The sequence below is a fragment of the Salvelinus fontinalis genome, chromosome 16 (genome assembly GCF_029448725.1).
Source record: "Salvelinus fontinalis isolate EN_2023a chromosome 16, ASM2944872v1, whole genome shotgun sequence".
Taxonomy (NCBI): Eukaryota; Metazoa; Chordata; class Actinopteri; order Salmoniformes; family Salmonidae; genus Salvelinus; species Salvelinus fontinalis.
In genome coordinates, this window is record NC_074680.1 from 31,223,086 (window position 1) to 31,240,332 (window position 17,247).

A 17,247-nucleotide genomic window follows, 5' to 3' on the forward strand; every position below is an offset into this window, starting at 1 on the left:
AACATCAGCCAGGAAGCATAGGAACTGAGAAGTGGTCTGTGGTCACCACCTGCAGAATCACTCCTTTTTTGGGGGTGTCTTGCTAATTGCCTATAATTTCCACATTTTGTCTATTCCATTTGCACAACAGCATGTGAAATGTATTGTCAATCAGTGTTGCTTCCTAAGTGGACAGTTTGATTTCACAGAAGTGTGATTGACTTGGAGTTACATTGTGTTGTTTAAGTGTTCCCTTTATTTTTTTGAGCAGTGTATTAATTCATTGGTATGAGTACGGCACAATCAGTGATCCTTGCTATGCCATCCTTTTCTGCCCTGAACGATTCCTCTGTGGAAGACTTACATTTTACATTCTTAGTCATGCAGCACAGTGGGTCCCAAACTGTGGGGCGAGGGGTCGGCAGGTGGAACTCAGTCTGGCTTTCAATTTACTCTTGAAAAGTGTAATAGTAGAATCCACAAGGTGCAAAATCGAAATTGGGTAGTGCATCATCAGTTTTCCTCTTGTCATGTCAGTCACTACATACTTTAGAGAGCTATTTACAACTTGTCAGATCAACTGACCCATGTCAGCTAACATTATTTTGCCAAGTTTTTTGCCAATGCTGGAAGGGGGGCCTGAGTGAAAAAGTACCCCTGATTTAGTAGACACTCTTATCCAGAGCAACTAGGGTTAAGTGCCTTGCTCAAGGGCACAGACAGATTTTCCACCTAGTCGGCTCAGGGATTTGAACCAGCAATCTTTCGGTTACTGGTCCAACGTTCTTAACCACTAGGCTAGGCTTGGCTTGAATCTTAACTTGACATACAACATCTTATACTCATACAGTAGCAAAACATTTACACTCAATTAGTGTACAATTAATGCCAAAAAGAATGAGAAAACCATATTAACATTTGTTACAAATTTCTCACACATCGTCCAGCTTTTAAATCATCGAGTAATTTACCCAAATTTCAACCTTCTTATAACACACAAATTACTGTATATTCTCATTGTTAAAGGAATGCGGGATCTATGTTTACCAAACTGATCACAGACATACCTATAGTGAATATGATATGTCAATTCAATCAATTCACTCTGCAGATCCACATCTGTTTTGCTTTGTGCTCGATCACTCTTAAAAGCCTACTTTGTAGATATTAATAGACATTCCACTTTTTAAAAACCTTGCATATCAACATGGAACATGCCAAACATCAAAAAGCATTCCACAAAGACTACGGGTATTTTAGTTGGCCACACAAGCTTAAAAAATTAGTTTTGTTCTGAAGTCGATTAATCCAAACCTGAGATATGTTTGTGCTGCCGATGGCCACTCTTTGACAGGTAGAGATCGGCCCCAAGTACAGATCTAGGATCAGGTTTCCCCATCCTAACCTTAAACCTTATGTAGCAAAAACTACTTTAGATCAGCACTTATGGACAATGTTAATTTATCAGTGTGGACTAGGCTACATCCCTGGCTCTTGCACTCAACCAATAGTGCTGCTGAATATTTTCCTAGGAGTGTATGTGATGTGTATGTAGTACTCCACAAGTTAAACAATTATTCTCATGCAGTGAACACTGGGCATGCTTTGCAGTCCTCTGGCTTACAGTAGTACAAGTAGGTGGTCTATCATACATTCTGATGTCTGTTATATTGAATATTTGGACACCCATGACAGAAAGTCATCATCATCATAATCTTCAAACAGTATGATAGTAGCAGTATCTCTCAAAAAAGCAGTGATATATTTAGGCCTAGTCAATCTCAACATTGCAATTTGATATAGCCTTTCCTACATTAATTGACAACAAAGAACCACAAGGAAAAGTGCTTGTTCGCCTTACAGCACTACCTTCTGATTACATTTGGAGTAATTCTCAGAATGACATACCACTCTCAATAGAGTACCACAGTACGAGTCATAATACCCATAAAACCTAGTGGTCAAACAGGGAAATGGTTTCAATTGTTTTTCAACCATTTGTTTTTCCCATAGGGGATTTTAAAAACACTTAAAATAATGTTTTTTTGTAGACTTACCATGGTGTGACGTTTTGATAACTGTGTAAATCTCTCTAGGACAAGGTGACTTTTATCAATCTATTAGCCTGCATTTACCCCCAAAATGAAACGCTAATTAGCTGCTAATGTGGCTTTCATAAAGAACTTCAAATGCCATGATTATCTAGACGAGAATTCCAAATCAAGACAAAAGGTAAGAATCTCTGGATTAACTATCTAATGTTAGCTGAATGTAGTAATGAATAAATTGGCTACATTTCTTTAAATGGACAATTCTTTGAACCGTCTTCTGCAAGTTTTAAATTGACACGATACCTGTTAACAAAGTTGTCAACTAGAGATGACATTCAGGAGCTTGAAGGGATTTGTAGTTTTGCATGATGTCTCCTTTGATGCTAATTAGCATTTTCAAAAAATTAGAGGAAACAGAGACGAATATATATTGATAAAAGTCACCTTGTCCCAGAGAGATTTACATGGTTATCAAAATGGTACGCCTACACGAAACACAGCCCTTATTTTAAGTGCTTCATAAAATCCACAATGGGAAAAATGAATGGAGGAAACACAATTGGAACATTTCCCTGTTTGACCGCTAGGTTTTATGGGTATTTTGACACCTCCACTGAAGTTGCAATATGCATAAATCACGTCACCATTTCCTGATTACAAAAATTCTAATTGTTCACCCAATTTCAGTTTGTGACAAAACAAGCAATGTATAGTGTAGAAAATCATTTGTCCATCTAAAAAATATTGTATTTTCAGCTGGTGAACAAAACCGAAATTAACAGGAAGCATAGAAATAGAGCACAGAACAGATCTACCGCTTCTTAGACTTGCTTTCAAGTTACATATTGCATGCAACTTTAAAAATAGTAGGATTCCTGACAATTTATGTACCATTTTCATTCAAAAGGATAGGCTTGATATAATATAACTCTCTCTACCATTCCCATTTACAAATGTGCAAGAAGTTAAACATCCATGCTAGTCATGAGCACACTTTTCTCCTTCACAGCAAACACACATTACTTTGAAGTTACATGCATATCAAAGGTATATGTTTGAATGCATTTTCAAAGTAGGGGGACAACTCACGTTACTATAGAACCTAATAAACCAGTCAGTGATATGCATTCCAGGTCCTTGTAGGCATGCAGGTGTTAGAATGTTGCTCCCAACTTGCCTTAAAAAGCAATCTGTCATATGGCCTGATGGTCATTGGTAATTAAAACTAATGCAGCAGAAACAGACCTCTAGACAACCCCAAAATGAAGGATATTTTACTTCATTCTATTGTTTAACAAAATGGCGTATAATGTCAAATGTGAAGCAAAGTAATGTTGCTCTCATGGAATGTCATTCCTTGACCACTACAAATTATATCATAGAAATACAGTGCTACTTGTATGTGCAAATCTCATGGAATGCACCTTGGAATATGACGGGCCCACTCGTTGATTTAGGCTACAGGTTCTAATGATGTTACGAAATATTTGTTTTTCCCCCACATAATATAATTCCATGAACACTATAGATATCATCTTACAGATTGCATATTTAACTGCTCAGGATACTTGAAGCAATGGCTGCATCCAAATAGTTCTGATAGACTTCCTTTCCTTGATTGCTTTCCCTCATGATCAAAAACTTCATAACACTTAAATATTTACCAGTTAAGCTATGCAACACAAAACTAGTTAAGCTATTAGACATATTGCTTTCATTGATCCAGTTCTTTCAAATCAATACTCACACATGTAAGGAGATAATGAGACATTGCTTTTGAGTATTGGGGCACAGCTAGTGAGCAAAGTGGTCTGATTTTAAGTTTTAAAAGCTTGAAACCAAGCTTTAGGAGCAAGGCCTCCATTTCACATGCCAGCACTCTAAATGTTCCCTCCAGATAAAGTGTAGTTGGCCACTATGAAGCTGAGTATTGAGAAACGCTCACTTAGTCTAGGAAGCTTTAAAGTGGCAATCGGCAGCTGAACAATAAAGCGTGCCCCCCACCACTGTTTCTGCATAAAGTGGCGGGATGGGCTGGAGAAATTTAACCATTCTCAAATTCAAAGACAGAGCTATGGATGCAAGGACTGACCATCCATGATATTCAAATGATAGTTTTAACCAGGTTTTTCTATGCTATACAGTGTTTGTTTACAAACAGAGTAAAACAAGCTTATATTTTGGGTTCTGATGGGGTACCACAGTTGAACTAAACTCATGAGGCATAATGTTCTTCAAGAATCAATGGGTACATATCATTAATATACAAGTCCAAAAAAGTAAGAAGTAACTGCTGATTGCCCTTTTAATGCAAACAGAACAGACAGCGGGGAGTTCAAGTCCTTTCATTTGGAGTTCAAGTCCTTTTTATTTGTAGACACCGGAGCTCCCAACTGCCAATCAAACAGGCTGGAGATCGAGTTACTTCTGGATGAAGATGATGACAATGCACAGAGTCCCCACCAGCCCAAGAGCTTGGATGCCCAGGAACCACAGTAGGACCCAGAAAAAGATGATGATCACAGGATCCACAACCTTCTCCCCAAAGTACATCTGTGTGAAGCCCGCGCTGCGCAGGCACTTGTTTAGCTGCCCGAAAAGGGTCCCCATCCGCTCGCAGTCATCCACCTGAGGTCTTGTCGTGGGATCGTCAATGAGGGGCCACCTGGCCATGGGGTCACCGGCTGGGCGTGGTCTGGCCCTTGGGTCACCGGAGGGGCGTAACCTGGCTCTGGGGTAAGCGGTGTGGCGGGGCCTGGTTCCAGGGTCGCCAGAAGGGCGTGACCACCAAGTCCCAGGGTCACCGGGAGGGCCTTGCCATCTAGGTCCAGGTGGTCTGACTCTAGGGTCATCCTGAAAAGACAAGTATCTCTTTTAAATGACACCCCTATTCCCCATACAGTGTGGTGCACTACAATTATCCAGTGTTGCATAGGGATCTGGTCAAAAGAGGTACACTACATGGAATGTACCATACCTAGGATAGGCATGTGGTTGTGTCATAAGGCTGTGTGACATGCCATTAGGCTGTATGAATGGGTCTCTCATTCCAACAACACATAACTTCTTATCAGCATTATACTGATACATGCTGGAGTCATAAGACTGCCCGCCAGCCTTGAAATGTAACTGTTGGTTGTTCAAGTAGCTAGGTGACAGAAACCTTTGCCAAAGCTTAATAAATGCACTAAACGTAGCTAGCTACAGTTCATTCAGAAAGTATTCAGACCCCTTGACTTTTCCCACATTGTTACGTTAGACTTATTCTAAAATGTATTAAATTAAATCAATCCTCATCAATCTACACATTTTCAAATATATTCAAAATAAAAAACAGAAATACCTTATTTACATAAGTACTCAGACCCTTTTCTATGATTCACGAAATTGAGCTCTGGTACATCCTATTTCCATTGGTCATCCGTGAGATGTTTCTACAACTTGATTGAAGTCCACCTGTGGTAAATTCAATTGATTGGACATGATTTGGAAAGGCACACCTGTCTATATAACATCCCACAGTTGACAGAGCATGACCAAGAACCAAGCCATGAGGTTGAAGGAATTGTCTGTAGAGGGTAAGGGTAACAAAACATAGATGCAACATTGATGGTCCCAAAGAACATAGTGGCCTCCATCATTCTTAAAATGGAAGAAGTTTAGAACCTTCAAGACTCTTCCAAGAGCTGGCCACCCGGCCAAACTGAGCAATAGGGGGAGAAGGGCCTTGGTCAGGGAGGTGACCAAGAACCCGATGGTCATTCTGACAGAGCTCCAGAGTTCCTCTATGGAGATGGGAGAAGCTTCCAGAAGGACAACCATCTCTGCTGCACTCCACCAATCAGGCCTTTATGGTAAAGTAGCCAGATGGAAGCCACTCCTCAGTAATAGGCACATGACTTCCTGCTTGAAGTTTGTCAAAAGGCATCTAATGGACTCTCGCACCATGAGAAACAAGATTCTCTGGTCGGATGAAACCAAGATTAAACTATTTGGCCTGAATACCAAGCGTCACGTCTGGAGGAAACCTGGCACCCTCCCTACAGTGAAGCGTGGTGGTGGCAGCGTCATGCTGTGGGGAGGTTTTTCAGCGGCAGGGACTGTGAGACTAGTCAGGATCGAGCAAAAGGTGAACGGAGCAAAGTACAGAGAGATCCTTGATGAAAACCTGTTCAGGACCTTAGACAGGGGCAAAGGTTCACCTTCCAACAGGACAACAACCCTAAGTACACAGCCAAGACAACGCAGGAGTGGCTTCGGGACAAGTCTCTGAATGTCCTTAAGTGGCCCAGCCAGAGCCCGGACATGAACCCAATCGAACATCTCTGGAGAGACATGACAATTGCTCAGAAAACCAACCTGACAGATCTTAAGTAGATCTGCAGAGACATTGGGAGAAACTCCCCAAATATACAGGTGCCAAAAACAGTCAAATCATGAGTCAGTGATTTTCAGGTCAAAGTAGGAGCTCAACAGCTAAAACGATGTCCTATTTTTACGATTTGGATGACCTTTCAAAGCGATTTTTCCCAGTTGGAGCAATTTATTTTTTTCCGAGTTCCCAGCTGTCTTGAATGCACTGAAGTCGGAAATCCGAGATTTCCGAGTTCCCAGTTGGTTTGAAACGGCAATAGCTGCCTTATGTCATCTAGCTTTGGAATACATCGGGAAATAAAGTTCTGAATCCAACTTTTTTGTCCGAACCACACCATATTCCTGCTGTGTAAACAGTGGTAGATTTCGTGTTAGTGTAACGGATGTGAAATGGCTAGCTAGTTAGCGGGTGCGCGCTAGTAGCATTTCAATCAGTTACGTCACTTGCTCTGAGACTTAAGTAGTGTTGCCCCTTGCTTTGCAAGGGCCGTGGCTTTTGTGGAGCGATGGGTAACGCTGCTTCGTGGGTGACTGTTGTCGATGTGTGCAGAGGGTCCCTGGTTCGCGCCCGTGTCGGGGCGAGGGGACGGTTTAAAGTTATACTGTTACATTGATGCTGTTGACCCGGATCACTGGTTGCTGCGGAAAAAGGAGGAGGTTGAAAGGGGGGTGAGTGTAACGGATGTGAAATGGCTAGCTAGTTAGCGGGTACGCGCTAGTAGCATTTCAATCAGTTACGTCACTTGCTCTGAGACTTAAGTAGTGTTGCCCCTTGCTTTGCAAGGGCCGTGGCTTTTGTGGAGCGATGGGTAACGCTGCTTCGTGGGTGACTGTTGTCGATGTGTGCAGAGGGTCCCTGGTTCGCGCCCGGGTCGGGGCGAGGGGACGGTTTAAAGTTATACTGTTACATTAGGAAGTTTCGCGTGAAGTGCGTGGTCTAATCGCAGTCACAGTTTAACTCGGAAGGAATATGGTGACGACAAGTTGGATTCAGAAGTTTATTTGATAGCGATGGACACATTGCACTTTACGTCTAAGTAGAGTTCTTATATTATACATAACCTAACGATCCTAATAACAATTGTTGGGGTTTAGCCGGATATATTGTGGTAGGGTTATTTTACGTCGCCACCCACCAGCACGATGCACAACTATACAGACTCCCGATGTTGTCCCAAAGGTACATGTCAGTATGACGTCAAGGGATTTAGCCTGCTAGCTAATTATCCAAGCAACTTAGTAAGCATGATATGAATCGTCAGTCACCAATTAGCTAACCCTGAAATGTATTCTCTTCGTGCCAGTTCGATGTTTATTTTTTTAATATATATAACTAGTTACAGATCCACTTGATTAAATGTTGCACCGCTATCAACAGTAGCTAGTTAGCCAATGCTATCCAGCAGGTGCAGTTATCTAACGACGTTAGCTGGCTACCTGGAATGTTTGCCTTGGTGTGTTGGGTGGATGATGAGATTGACACCTTCTTCGACTATCTAGCTCCTCAAACTCCCGCCGATGCAGTACCGGCTGATCATTCACAAATGGTGGTATGGTGGTCATGTTATTCACGCCGTTATAATGATGTTTATCCGATGAGGTTTAGGAATGAGAACAAAACAATCAAGACTGTCAATGACACTACCGCACTCCCCCCGTTGTCACGTGTGAGAATCAACGTCACGGTAAGGGGCGTGTCAACTTCAGCTGTCAGTGTGAAATAGCTGAAATGTCCATATCAAGGAACATTCACATGCAATAATTCGATATTAAACTGATTATTGCAGAAGGCCGAGTGTCAACATATTACTCTGTTTATCTTAATCGGCCTAAGGTCATAATCGAAGTAAGTATACGCCGATTAAAATACATGGTTTTCTGAGATATCTTTCGAATTATTAGGACATGTAACGTTAGCAAGCTAAACAGTTTAATGCGTTCCAGGGGTGTATTTGATCTGCGCATGTGCTGGCACCGGTAGCGTCATTGCTAGTAGATTTTTATATATTTTTTGCATTTTTAGCTAACCCTAACTATTTTCCTAACCTAAACCTGAGTTTCCTAAACTGCTACGTTAATTATCCTAACCTGCTGCGTAAATTCTCCAAACCTGCTTTGAAAAGTCAACTGACGTTAATTTGACAAAAGCTGGATCCCTTCTACCCATGACACGCAAGCCTCCCTCTTTTGCACGAGTGAAGTGAGGTCGGAAAAACTGAAAGTATGCGTTTTAGAAATAGTTTTCACATGCTGAGGCTGTATACACATTTAATGTCCGAATCAAATAGTTATCGCAAAAATAGCATGGTCTGTGGTAGAACTTTTTTTTGAGGTTGGGCACTGATGTTGGGCGATTAGGCCCGCAGTTGGCATTCCAATTCATCCCAAAGGTGTTCAATTGGGTTGAGGTCAGGGATCTGTGCAGGCCAGTCAAGTTCTTCCACACTGATCTCGACAAACCATTTCTGTATGGACCTCGCTTTGTGCACTGGGGCATTGTCATGCTGTAACTGGAAAGGGCATTCCCCAAACTCTTGCCACAAAGTTGGAAGCACAGAATTGTCTGGAATGTCATTGTATGCTGTAGCATTAAGATTTCCCTTCACTGGAACTGAGGGGCCTAGCCAGAACCATGATAAACAGCCCCAGACCATTATTCTTCCTCCAAATTTTACAGTTGGCACTATGCATTCGGGCAGGTAGCGTTCTCCTGGCATCTGTCAAATCCAGATTTGTCCATCGGACTGCTAGATGGTGAAGCGTGATTCCTCACTCCAGAGAACGCGTTTCCACTGCTCCAGAGTCCAATGGTGGCGAGCTTTACACCACTCCAGCCGACGCTTGGCATTGCGTATGGTGATCTTAGGCTGCTCGACCATGGAAACCCATTTCATGAAGCTCCTGACGAATAGTTATTGTGCTGACGTTGCTTCTAGAGGTAGTTTGGGACTCAGTAGTGAGTGTTGCAGCCGTTCTGTGATCTTGTGTGGCCTATCACTTCGCGGCTGAGCTATTGTTGCTCCTAGACCGTTTCCACCTCACAATAACAGAACTTGCAGTTGACCAGGGCAGACGAACTTGGAAAGGTTGCATCCTATGACTGTGCCATGTTGAAAGTCACTGAGCTTTTCAGTACGGGCCATTCTACTGCCAATGTTTGTCTATGGAGATTGCATGACAGTGTGCTCAATTTTATACATCTGTCAGCAATGGGTGTGGCTGAAATGGCTGCATCCACTCATTTGAAGGGGTGTCCACATATCAAGTGTTAAATGTGTGGGAATAAAGCCGCTTGAATGAAAGAAAGTTAGTAACCAAACAAATACTGGACTATGAAAATAAACACACATTTGCAGGACAGAAAAAAAACATGACACAGTTGTGTATCAAATATATATCACAAAACATACAGTACCAGTCAAAAGTTGACACACCTACTTATTTTTTACTATTTTCTACATTGTAGAATAAAAGTGAAGACATCAAAACTAGGAAATAACACATGGAATCATGTATTAACAGAAGTGTTAAACAAATCAAAATATTTGAGATTCTTCAAAGTAGCCACCCTTTGCATTGATGGCAGCTTTGCACACTCTTGGCATTCTCTCAACCAGCTTCATGAGGTAGTCACCTGGAATGCATTTCAATTAACAGGTGTGCCTTGTTAAATTGTGGAATGTCTTTCCTTAATGCGTTTGAGCCAATCAGTTGTGTTGTGACAAGGTAGGGGTGGTAAACAGAAGATAGCCCTATTTGGTAAAAGACCAAGTCCATATTATGGTAAGATCAGCTCAAATAAGCAAAGAGAAACACCAGTCCATCATTACTTTTTAAACCATGAAGGTCAGTCAATCCAGAACATTTAAAGAACTTTGAATGTTTCTTCAAGTGCAGTCGCAAAAACCATAAAGCACTATGATGAAACTGGCTCTCATGAGGACCGCCACAGGAAAGAAATACCCAGAAATATATGTTTGTTCAGAGATTGAGTAAAATGCTATTGTAAAAAAATGAGTTGGTGGACTAATGATTTGCCATGCTTGTTTGTTGTGCAAACAGTTAAATCTTAAATTCCTTGTGTCCAAATAGGACTGATAGACGTATTAGCTCAAATAGCGTCTTACTCTTCCCTGTGTATTATTCACATACGTTATTCATCACACTATTTGCGCTGACAGGTCTGTTTTAGTGCAGCGGACCCCGCATGTCGGCCATCCCCCTCAACACTCCAGCAGACAGTCAAGTTGCGTCTAGAGAAGATCTCCAGTGCCCCGGGCAGCCTTCTTCTACTCGTCTAAGTTCCTGTGGCTGACCTACAACTCCATCACCACCATCCACCCCAGCAGCTTCCTTAAATTGAAGGTAGGAATGGGCATATTCCCTTCTGTATTTTGAACCCTCTCTATTTAAATTAATAGTACCAGTATCTGCAACTAGGGCTGTGGTGGTCATTAAATATTGTCAGCTGGTGATTGTCAAGCAAATAACTGCTGGTCTCATGGTAATTGACCGTTAATTAACATAAACAAATTTAACATCTCCTGGCTTCCACGCATGGCCTACAAGCCACTGATGCAGACCTTTGGAACATCTACATTTTAAAGTCTAATAAATCCATGTAATCTAGCCTACACAATCACTATAAATCCATAATTTATTTTAGACAGGTCTTAAGAAAATGTAGTCTATATTTCAGAAGAACAGAATAGCATACTCTGAGTTGTCCTTAGGCCCTGACCTGGCTATGCCAAATGACTATGGGCTACTCTACTTCATTTAGCAGACAAGATTTGCTTAGAATTCTGTGCCATTATTTTATGGTATGAAGAACACAATTGAACATAGCTGAATAAAATAGAAATGATATGCGGCTATTCTGTGTTGAGCGGTTGACAAAGAAACCGGTACTTCTTAATTTAGAGTTATTTATGTAACTTTAGTTGTGATACAAATGTTGGGCTATATGTTTTGATTTTTAATACATTCTAAGGCTACATGATGCAACTTTAATAATGATTTGAAAAAAGTTGAATGAAAGGCAGGAGCTCTGCTTTGTTTTTTGCTCATTCTGTACACACTTCATCAGTTTCCCATTCACAATTTGACAAGCACTTAATAATGCCTCGAATTTCCCGGCTGCATCCACTTTGTGTGGCCGTAATGCCACATAAAAAAATCCATACCTTTTGTGGCCGTTGTGCCCTTGGGCTGTAATATAATAATTACAATTCCCTGCTGCTTGCCGAAGCACATATGGCTCTCCGTCATGTGTCCGGGTCTTTCTCACAGGCTACAAGTGAAGACAGACACATCGAGGATGCAACGGCATGCATTCTTATATCATTCCGAGGTGCATATTGAAGATATTGGAAGAACTGTCCACATTTATTTTTCGTCAGCCAACAAGATGAGTAGTTCTAACGAACAGCAAAAGCACTAGCCTATGTCAATCTACTATCCCCCATAGTACAAAAGTTGACCTATTCTGTGCAATAAATAAATATTCCAAACATGGTCTGGGATAGATCCCAAATGAATACAACCACTAGCATCAAAACAGATGAGATGAGAACGTTTAGCCTAATAGTTTATCAACATTTTAAGCTATTTCTTCACATTATAAGCGCAGCAATGTGCTCGTGGCAGTAGGCTATAAGCGCAAATGTTCCATTATCAGGAAAACACCATTATCAAAAGTGAACACAAATGGGATTATGCATGTATTGCTATTATAAAGGTGTATTTTTATAGTGAAAATGATCTTCCCCAAACTCAAGCGCTGCGTATGTATGCCAGTTAGGCTTTACACCCGTTGTAAAGCGGATTAATGTGCTTCATTTTAAGTTATTTAGCCACTTTGTTGTGATACTAACCTTATCAAAACATATAGGCGTATGGACTAGCTACATGAGGTGTGAGACTATGATTTGAAAAAGTAAAAAAAAAAAAATAAAGCATGCAGTTTCTTTCCTTAAGCTGGGCATCATTCACAAGTGATATGCTAATATTGTCACCATCACACTATTCTTGATTTAATCTTGTCTTTACATATACTAAATAATATGTGTGTGAAATTAGTTTTGATTTAGAATGGACCTTTTATCAGGCACCTGTATCAACACGGTGACAGTGGGGGGGGGGGGGGATACATGTCATTTATGCACTTAAATGGCGAATGGAGGACAATTTTTCCCATGGTTAATTTTCATGCGAGCCAAGTAGGCTATACTCCTGTTGTAAATATAAGCAATGTGCTTAATATTAGGATAGTTGACAAATAGATATAGTATGCCTAGCCTATAGAAATCTGATGGATCCTCTTTTTAATACAGGCCGTCACCGTTTTCTCGCGCAATTGTATAGCCTATAGAAATGTTGTGCAACGTAAGCTCATGGGCTCTCATGAAGTGTGTGATTAGCTTTGCCATGATGTCAGAGTGATTAAAGGGACAATAGAGTGCCGAGTACCAGGCAGTTAGCAAGTTTGGTAGACTACTAATGACCATCAGCAGCATCAGAGCTTGGAGAAGCCTAATTACCATGACTAAACGGTCATCATGGAATTTGACGGCCGTCATGACTTATGACCACTGGTGTGGCAATAATATGGTCACCGTAACAGCCCTATCTGCAACACTAGCCCTAGAATAACTTGGTATTGTATGAAAACAAAATTTGACACTATCTTTCGCTCACCTCTCCCTGATGGCGCTGTGTGAGTTACAATTGGATGGGATCCTTCTCGCCTGGAAGGGGCATAGGGACATGCCGCATCTGCGCACTCTGGGACTGCACAATAACCGTCTCGTCAGCCTCCATGCCCACACTGCCCTCTTTCTTCCCATGCCACCTACCTGGACCTGTCCAGCAACCACTGACCTCTCTGCCCTCAGAGCTACTGGACCTCTGGCTCCCTCCACCATGGCAAGCTGGTTGGCCACACTCAGAGAAAAGTGTTGGGTATGGTTCACTAATAGTAATGTTAGTGTTCTGTACATCCGAAATGGAGAAATGCTCAGATATCAAACTTTCAAGTAAAACTTGCATGTCTTATAGGACATGTTCCCCATTTCACTTCTTTTCAAAACTAGGCCGAACGGCCTCGCTTTTCTCTGTGTCTCCATGACAATGTGTGGCAGTGTGACTTCCAGATCTCCATGCTGCTGGCCCACTCCAAATCCCAGGGGATCCCTGTGGTTCTGATGGACCAGCTCCTGACCTGTAGCCATAGTGGAGGGTCTGCCTCCCAGCTGGGGGCTTCCCTCATAGAGGCTGCCTGTCGCAGTGCCAGAGGCCCTCTGTTCAGCCTTCAGCCACCCCGGTTACCTCCCACTGAGCAGCAACGTGATGCTCCGCTGTGATGTCACAAGCTACCCCATGCCGCTTCTCACCTGGACCAAAGCAGCTGGAACCTCCATATACAACACAGGTAAATACCCAGCAAATTACTGGCCCCATGTGGGTATTAGCCTGACATGGGCAAGCCCACACCAGCCTGACATGGGCTAGCCCACAACACGCTCAAAACAGTCTAGCCTACAACAAGCCCACACCGAGCCCAACACGGGCCAGCCCACACCGAGCCCAACACGGGCCGGCCCACACCAAGCTCAGCTACGTTATAATGTAAAGGCGGTGGTTCATGTGAATATTTGGAGGCGTGGTTTGCAAATGCCCCCATGCTGTTAAGCTAAAAAGAATGCAAGATAAAAAAAATTGCTGACACCATTCAAAACAATGAGAGTTCAGAACTTTAAAGCCAGTTATCTCGGAATCATCTTTTTTCAGATAGAACCTTAGTTTTAAGTTGAAGTTATTTTTGTGCAAAAAATAATAGTGTAATTCCAGTGTCCTGTTGTGTGATATCAACATAAATCTATCTTGCCAATGATGAAGTCTGTAAAATGACTTAGATTAGATAAGTTTGTGTGACATAAGATCAACTTTTAAGTTACATAATAATATGTATATTACCAGGTTTCCTTCTAACCATTTCAACCTGACTCATGAAAAAAGTCACGACTGGGCTGATGGAAACAGGAAATGCCGGTACAATTTTATAAATTGGCAGTGGAAATGCCTTTATGCGCAAATATTAATATAACCCTCAAATCAAAGTAAACTTGGAGTCAGAGTGTTAGAGTTGAAAATGTGTTGGCAACACATTGAATTTTATTAGGTATGTAAAAACTACATTTTGTGTGCCCTACATCACACACTGATTTGAACTACAACTAGTCAGTTTGGTGGAAATACACCACTGGTGGAGAAATGCTAATTTTCTTTGTGGATTTTAGAATATTCACATGAAAATCTGTCGCCTATTGGATGGAAACCTAGCTACTGATAGTAAAAACTTTGGTGTTCTGATACAATGTAGCAGGCAGCCGATCCCCAAAAGGGTGGGCTTAATTTAGGCGACATGAGGGCTGCCCTTGGGGACACCTGCCTTGGGGCCAATGTGGAGCCGATGAGCAAATGAGGGGAGGACAGCTCATAATGGCTTGAATGGAGTGGTATCAAACACATAAAAACCATGTGTTTGATACCATTCCGTTCCAGCCATTATGCAGGAATCTCCACGTGTTGGAATCCAATGGTCCATCATCAGCCTAAATGGACTTTCGTACAAGGATGCAGGAGAATATCGGTGCCAGGCACAGAACATGGCGGGAATAGCAGAGGTCCCCATTAGACTTAGGGTGGTGGGGGTGAAGGCTGTGCCCCCTTCCGTAAAGAACAAGACCCGCAAAGCTATTTCTAGGTCCTCATCCAAAAGAAAGCCTCTCCCACAAAAGCTGAAACGGCCACAGAATATTACTTCAATCTCCACCCCAAAGATGACTCTTCTGAACCTCAAGTATGTTACGCCGCCCTCACTCCAACAAACATGACCCAGAGTGTCAAAATGTCCTCGGTCCCCACCCCCCCTGAAAAAAAAGGAAAAAAAGGAATTGTTCCTCACCACAGAAGTACATACCCAAACGCAAAAAGACCTCAGCCCCAAAGTCAGAGAGAACCTCCGATATCTGTCAATAGTATACTCACCTTGCCAGAAAAGTCTACCACTCCATCGTCTTCACCAACAATCAACCAGGACCAAGTATAGTGGCCAAATGATCTGTTACTATAATGACCTTTCTTATTTTCTGCCATTATATTGGTCAACATATGAAGGAGACCATACATGGCCCTTTAGAAGAGGATCATTGGCCAGCAGAAGGCGCCCCAGAGACATGTAGTGTAAGGTACTGTAATGCTCTTTGAGTGACAATGATTACAATGGGGGGTGTGATGTATTTCATGTTTTCTCTTTTTTTTTTCTCCAGATCTGTTTTTTTACCCTCTTTAGAGAGATCGAAGGTGAGAGAATGTGTATCACCCACAACCTACACACAATACCTCAATGTCAAAGTGGATTTATGTTATTAAAAAAATAAAATAAAAAATACAAATCATTTAAAAATGAAAAGCTGAAATCTCTTTAATCAATAAGTAGTCAACCCCTTTGTTATGGCAAGCCTAAATTAGGTCAGGAGTAAAAATGTGCTAAACCAGTTGCATAATAAATTGCATGGACTCACTCTGAGCACAAAAGTGTTTAACATGCTTTTGACTGTCTACCTCATCTCTGTACCCCACAGATACAGTTATATGTAAGGTCCTTCAGTTGCGTAGTGAATTTCAAACACCGGTTCAACCACAAAGACCAGGGAGGTTTTCCAATGCCTCGCAAAGGGCACCTATTGGTAGATTGGTAAAAAAAGAAAAAGCAGACATTGAATATCCCTTTGAGCATTATTAATTATACTTTGGATGGTGTATCAATAGAGTCACTACAAATATACAGGCGTCTTTCCTAACTTCGTTGCCGGAGAGGATGGAAACTGCTCAGGGATTCACCACGAGGCCAATGGTGACTTTCAAACAGTTACAGAGTTTATTGGCTGTGATAGGAGAACTTAGGGTGGATCACTCTTCATATTTTCAAGCATTGTGGTGGCTACATCATGTTATGGGTATGCTTGTCATCGGCAAGGACTAGGGAGTTTTTTGGGGATAAAAAGAAACAGAATAGAGCTAAGCACAGGCAAAATCCTATAGCACAATCGGGTTCAGTCTGCTTTCCAACAGACACTTACCAAGACGATATTGAATGTTCCGGAGTGGCCGAGTTACAGTTTAAACTTAAATCAGCTTGAAAATGTCTGTCTAGCAATAATCAACAACCAACTTGTCAGAGCTTGAAGAATTTAAAAGATTCATGTTCAAAGATTATACAATCCAGGTGTGCAAAGCTCTTAGAGACTTGCCCAGAAAGACTCACAGCTTGTATCACTGCCAAAGATGACTCTAACATGTATTGACCAGTGCTCAATTTGAGCCGGGACCTCTCCGAAATGTATTTGGCTGGATCCGGTACCTCTCATGGCATGAGAAATAATTGTCACTTTTTGCAAAATAATAAAAATGATCAAAGTTAATTTGAGTTACCTCATGGTTAATTCTCCTGCCCCCACAACAAAAACGTTACGTGAAAAAGTAGATTCTCAGCCCGGGCCTAATATTCTAACAGTTGATGTGGGTTGGGCCGATCCTGGTTTATGTTTTGTGCAACATTGTAAGCTATGTTTGAGACCAACGCTTGGCCGTGGCTGTGTGAGATGTGAGCCAGTATCTCACATAACTAGAATGAGTTTCACTTTCTATGATCTCTCTGCTCGGAAAGACATGAGCTTGCAACTCATTTCTATGGCGTTGCGCTTCATAATTTATTTTCTTATAGAAGCATAGCTGCGTGAAGGGTTCTGAAGGAACTGCAGCACCCCTGAAAAATTGT

The 17,247-nt window shown here is 41.8% G+C and overlaps 1 protein-coding gene and 1 pseudogene across 2 annotated transcripts; one reads left to right on the forward strand and one right to left on the reverse strand.

Annotated features, from left to right (window-relative positions):
• Positions 1–3,288: 3,288 nt before the first annotated feature.
• fam241a (family with sequence similarity 241 member A) lies at positions 3,289–8,317 on the reverse strand. Of its 2 annotated transcripts, XR_008753098.1 has the most exons (3): positions 7,842–7,929; positions 5,374–5,486; positions 4,797–4,883 (listed from the first exon to the last, which is right to left on the reverse strand). XR_008753098.1 is itself a non-coding variant. In XM_055865124.1 (2 exons), exons 1-2 carry the CDS (start codon positions 7,965–7,967, stop codon positions 4,452–4,454), a joined length of 558 nt encoding a protein of 185 aa, XP_055721099.1. In that variant the 5' UTR covers positions 7,968–8,317; the 3' UTR covers positions 3,289–4,451. The 2 variants fall into 2 exon arrangements, 1 of the variants encoding a protein (XP_055721099.1); XM_055865124.1 differs by lacking the exon at positions 5,374–5,486 and having other exon boundaries at positions 3,289–4,883; positions 7,842–8,317.
• Positions 8,318–12,546: 4,229 nt separating this feature from the next.
• LOC129813014 (leucine-rich repeat, immunoglobulin-like domain and transmembrane domain-containing protein 3) lies at positions 12,547–16,790 on the forward strand (annotated as a pseudogene).
• The last annotated feature ends 457 nt before the right edge of the window (positions 16,791–17,247 follow it).